General features: G+C 42.2%; 1 protein-coding gene across 1 annotated transcript in view; it reads left to right on the top strand.

Moving 5' to 3' along the window:
• Nucleotides 1-209: 209 nt before the first annotated feature.
• The window catches only part of cbx7b (chromobox homolog 7b), a 29,153-nt gene continuing 23,362 nt past the window's right edge, over nt 210-6,000 (top strand). Inside the window, exon 1 of the mRNA XM_051934470.1 lies at nt 210-512. Coding sequence (XP_051790430.1) covers nt 444-512 — 69 coding nt within the window. The 5' untranslated portion in view covers nt 210-443. The remainder of the gene's footprint in view (nt 513-6,000) is intronic.

Here is a 6,000-nt window from a genome sequence, read left to right as displayed (position 1 = left end):
TATGGTCCCGTGCTTCGCCGTTCAGTCGGTATTCTATTGCGCCAGATGATGTTAGCAGTCCAGTTTGCAACACGATTGTTGTTGCTGTTTCCTTCTCTTTAAAAAAAAGTAGCCGCCGCCTGCACAGTATCCACACCTCCTGTAAGCGCGTTCTGGCCAGCGTGTGTGCGTGCGCGCTCTCCTGCCAGAATTAGTAATGGTAGCGGACTCTGGGCGCGCGCATGGGACGGGCACTCGCAAGCAATGCAGCTGTGTCGCAGATTTGAAAAGTCACTCTAGAGAAGGCAGAGGTGTTGTTTATTCCGCAACTGTGCATGTAACGAAGGGACGATAACTAGGCGGGAGGGAGGAGAAAAAAAAACTACCCCTGAAACTCCAGGGACGCGATCTTCAGAGCTGCCACATTGAAGCCAAACTCGCTCAGAGGTCAATCAAGCCCCTGCATGGAGCTTTCCGCCATAGGAGAGCAAGTTTTTGCTGTTGAGTCGATTATTAAAAAGAGGGTGAGGAAGGTAAGCACAAACGGAAGGGAGGGGATATCATGGAGTGAGAAGTTGTCTGTGTTTTAGCGTCTTGCACACGTGCATGTGCACAACTGTTAGTGTCTGTCCATCGTTTTATATACGGCGGTGTGTGTTAATAATTTCCATTTTGTCTATGCGTTGCCAGATAACCTGTGCATGTGTTCTTATCTATCTATCTATCTATCTATCTATCTATCTATCTATCTATCTATCTATCTATCTATCTATCTATCTATCTATCTATCTATCTATCAGTCCGTCCCTCCAAACATGCGTGTTATATTATAGCGGGGTCCGTTCGTAATGTTGATCGCATCCGAGCACTGGGACGTTTTACGGCTCAAATTAGCAACGGTTCTGATTTTGTTTTTAGTTGCGCACACTCTTATCCCTCGTGATTAATGCACGTCAACGTGCATACAGTCAGTGGGCAAAGATGGGTACCGGAGTCCACCACTTAGCTCTGGCATGCTCTTCGATGCGTTGCTAAAATACGCCAGATGATGCCGCGACGCGGACATGCGTGCGTTCTTCGGTTTTGAAGTACCTGTGTGATGCGTTTCTCACATTCTAGAAATTCTGCCCACCCCCCCCATCCTAGGAGTATGACATAATAACTTTACTGTCACAACAACAATCCAGCCCCCCTATGCTGACATCACCAGCTCAGGCACGGGTGACAAGAAGTGTGCTTCAACATGCGTAACGCTGAAAACAACTCGTTAATCTTGTGTGCCGGAGTACAAGTGACACATGACGTCCTCACGCGAGAAGACGCTTTTCAGCCCTCTGAGTCACCCGCCAGCTACGGTGCCGCATAGCCAGCAGTCGGAGCGGAAAAGCTGCGCCGCCAGGCAAGGAGATCGCCGCCGCTAGGCAGCGGGAAAGCAGGTTAGCGCTTCAGTATGAATCGCGGCTCTCATTTTTTACTTCCAAGGTAAAGAGGTATTGCACGTTCAAGCTCCAAATATCAAATGGAGTCCCGGATTTCTTTTCTTTTTCTTTTTTCTTTATAAAGTGGGTGCAGGATGCTGTGTCTAACATGGGAACACTAGCGCTTCTCCTCTGAAGTACCTCCACCTTCAAAAGGTATTGTAATGTCGCGATTTACCAGTAGATGGTTAATGCCAACCTGTCACCCGCCTCCGTCTTTTCCTTCAGTCCGTCCATTTTCTTATCCGCCCACCCAGCTCACGAATCAGAGGATATAGGAGAAGCATCAGCCTTGGACAGTACATCTCAGGGTACACTAGTGTATACTGGAGCACTTCATGTGAGGCTTAAACACGCAGACTCCAAGAGTGTGGAGGCACACGATCTAACTGCTGCGCCACCGGGCAGCTCACGTAGTAACAATGCTTTGTAGTTAATATTCTAAAATTTAAATATGGCCATCTGCAAAGTCTGCGTTGTATAGTTTACGACACTCCTAAAAATTAACGGCTGTTTAATGGCAATGGCGCTTTACTGGGCTGCTTGGATCCAAAATTGTTTGACAAAAGACCATTTCATTCCAAGAGATTTTTGCATATGAATATGATTCTGTAGGCTTTGAATGTGGACAAAACAGAAATCTTTAATGTGTGGTAGGATACGAACAGATTAAAAAAAATGAACTGAGCCTTTTTTTATTGTATGAAGCAAGGGTCCTTAAAAATCAGAAACCCCATTGATTTGTCACAAATTCATGACTGTTTATTAAACCTGTTATGGAATTTTCATGTGGATGGTTCTTTTTGGGAGCCATAAACGGTTGAAGCGGTCTGAAGAGACATTTTTGTTTATAAGAGTGAACGATGGACACTCGTGTTTGCTTTTGTATAATCATGAATGACGTTCCTCTGTTTATGTTTTGGCATTTAGTTTTGTATTCATGTCGCATGTCTTTTAGCCAAACAGTATTTGTCAGTCAGTCATTTTCCAACCCGCTACATCCTAACACAGGGTCACGGGGGTCTGCTGGAGCCAATCCCAAGCCGCAAGGGTGCGCAAGGCAGCAGCGCTACCACTGCGCCACTGTGCCGCCCTACCTTATTTGTAATTGTTATAATTATATATTATTATAATAATTATAGTATTATTATTGTTATTATTTAATAATAACAATTATTATTATTATTATTATTGTAATTATTAAAATTAGAAACTATTACCTTATTTGTAATTATGGGCTGTTTGGTGGAGCAACGGCACAGCCCCCTTAACTGTTTCGTCTTCTTTAGGAAGTCCAGTTGGGTGGTTACTCCGCACTTCCGATCCATCCCCTCCTCGTCCAAAGGAAAACTATCGAATTATCATTTAGGCATCCATCTGCTTTCCAAACCTTTCAGCTACACTTTAGGGTCCCGAGGAGTCTTAATTACAGTCACACCATTGTCTTTTTCGCTAAACACTGACATCTAGCGGGTTATATTAGTACTCAACATTGTACTTTTATATTTGTCTAGTTGCCTGGACTTACCTACGGTACTTTATTTATTTATTTATATAAAGACTTTATCTTTCTTTCTTTCTTTCTTTCTTTCTTTCTTTCTTTCTTTCTTTCTTTCTTTCTTTCATATAGAGACAGATAGATATAATAGAGGAATATTACGAACAAAAGTAAATAAAAATAAATAAAAACATTGTGAAGCATGTTATGTCATTTTCTAACCCGTCTAATCCAGATAGCGCTGGAGCCTATGCCAGCTATCACGGGGCGCAAGGCAGGAACAAACCCTGGATAGGTCCACATCGCAGGACGAACACACACACACACACACACGCACACACACACACACACACACACACACACACACACGCAATTTACCGATGCCAATTCATTTAACCAGCATGTATTTGGACAGGGGAAGCGAATCCACACAGACACGGGGAGAACATGCAACTTCCACGCAGGGAGGACCTGGGACGCGAACACTGGTCTCCTTACTGCGTGGCAGCCTACTGTGAAATATGAGAATAAATAAATAGCAATATGAAATTTGACCGTTAGTACATTGGCGTGGCGTCCACTGTGATATGATTCGCTTTCAGTTTTCAAAAGCTTTCCAGTTATTCTATGATTTAGCACTCATCGCGAAAGGCGCTATATAATATCAACACTGATTGCCTGATTGCTTTTTATGTCTTTGATGCTGAAATAAAAGTGTTTTCTTTGATATGACAGCCTTTCTGATTAGTTTTGGCATAATCAGATGAAAAATCCCCTCCAGGTGACGCTCTTTTGGAGCACTTTTTAGCCACAGGCTCATTCTACCACGGTGGTCTAAGAAATGCCTCTGGGGGTCTTTTCTGCCCACTACTATCAGGCAATTCCATACTTCCACCTAATGTATTCATTTATTGATTGGCTGCATTATCTGTCCTGTAAGTCAGTTTTCTTGCTTTTTATGTTTCTGTTGCTGTATGCATCCGAATTTCCCCATGGGTTAAATAAAGTGTATCTAATCTAATCTAATTACTTCAGTCTCACTCAGTCAGTTATATGGCTGTATCTCTGGGTGGTACTTTGGGGTGGTGTTCACAGTGAAAGGCACTATATCATGTATACACGGATTGACTCAATGATTACATTGATTTGCTTTTCACTTTGAGTTCCACCTTTTTTCAATATTGTACCATAAAAACCTTCCAAAGCAATCTGTGCTATGAGCACTCACTATGAAAGGCGCTATATATATAGTCCAAATAATCCACTTCTGTCTTTGATTCTGAAAAAGTGGTGCTACTGTGGTGCTGCTTACTTTTTAAAATGTTTAAGTGACTTGAATATGGGAAAGATGCTATATAAATAAAACATATTATTATTATTATTAGTGATAGTCCTGACTGTGAAAGGCACTATATACAATATTGACTGGTTTTATTGCTTCCTCACAAAGGATAAAGATGTACTGCAAGTCCCCAGATATGTCTTCTTGATTCAGTGAAACGACTGAATTTCTGGGTGGTAACTTTGGATGTTGTTCACTGTGAAAGGCGCTATATTTCACAATACACCAATTGACTAAATGATTACTTTGATTTGCTTTTCAGTTTGCACCTTTTTCAAATATATTACAATGAGAAATTACAAAGCAATTGGTGATATGGAACTCAAAATGAAAGGCGCTATATAATCTCAACATAATCCTGTTAGGTCTTTGAAGCTAAAAGAAGGTCTTACACTGATACAACTGTGGTGCTGCTTGCTTTTTAAAGTGTTTTGTGCTATTGTAACTATGAAAGGCACTATATAAAACAGTGGTTGGCTGACCGGTTGATTAGTTTTCCCAGCTTTACAGAGGCTACAAATCAAGTGTTGCCCTTTTATTTAACCCTGTTAGTTGTGCTCCAGTTTTGGTTTCTGCCATGGCGTGGTGACCACTGTGGAAGTCACAGTGACTGGTTGAATCATTAGTCTGATGTACTTTTTCATTTTGGATTCTACATTTTCAAAAACTGTGCTTAGGAGTTTTTCATAATAATCTGTGATATAGCACTCACCATGAAAAGGCGCTATATAATATCCAGTTTGATGGCTTGATTCTCCACATGTCTTTGATACTTAAAGAAGTGCTCCCCCCATACTGCTGTGCCTCTGATTATTATTTTTTATTTTTGTTATATTCCTGACTTTGAAAGGCACTATATAAAATAAAGCTCGGCATGTTGGATGAATAGTATTTGTTCCCACACTTTTCTATCAAAATACCACAAATCTTAATTATTACAAGCCAAGTTCACTGGTAAAAAGTGTGTTTGCCATGAGAAAGTATTAACTTGTAACAGCAGGGCTTGCAAAATCCCAGCTGTTTCATAGTGTACTTGACACGTGCAGGTTTGCCATTTTGACTCTTTAATTATGGTGGTGCAGTGCTGGTGCTGCTGTCTCAGATAAAAGAGACTGGAGTTCATGTCCTGGGTGTGTGGGCAGTTTGAATGAACCCCCAAACCCGTGTCTGTGTGGGCTTCCTCCTGCTGTCCAAAGCCATGCACCTTAGGTCTACTGGTGATGCTAAACTGGCCCGTGTGTGTGTGTGTGTGTGTGTCCACCCAGTGATGGACTGGCTCCCTGTTCAGGGCTGCTTGCTGTGATTGGCTCCAGCTTCCTCGAGACACTGCTCTGGCTAAAGAAATTCAGAAAAGGGATGGATGGGCTCTTTAAATAAACCTGCGTTCCGGTGCTGGACTCTCTCTGGTAGCTGTTCTGCCTGCTGCTTTTGTAATATGGACACCACTATTGCATTTGCTATACCAGATTTGCCCTCATGGTTGCACTTTATCCCCAACCTTTATGTGGCTCTGTGAAAACTGGCATCTTTTAACCTTTTGTACACTAGATGGCACTGGGATTATTTCTGGTTTAAAGTTGCCCTGTAGAGACTGGAATTTGCAAACAGGAAAGGCAGCATGGAGTTGGGACAATGTAAGAAGGATAATGGTTCATGGAAGGGCATCTATGCAAGTGGCTATACCCCTGCATGGCCACCAGGGG

Source organism: Erpetoichthys calabaricus, chromosome 12, assembly GCF_900747795.2.
Source record: "Erpetoichthys calabaricus chromosome 12, fErpCal1.3, whole genome shotgun sequence".
NCBI lineage: Eukaryota > Metazoa > Chordata > Cladistia > Polypteriformes > Polypteridae > Erpetoichthys > Erpetoichthys calabaricus.
The sequence above is the reverse complement of the archived record's forward strand: the minus strand, read 5'-3'. Positions and strand labels throughout refer to the sequence as shown.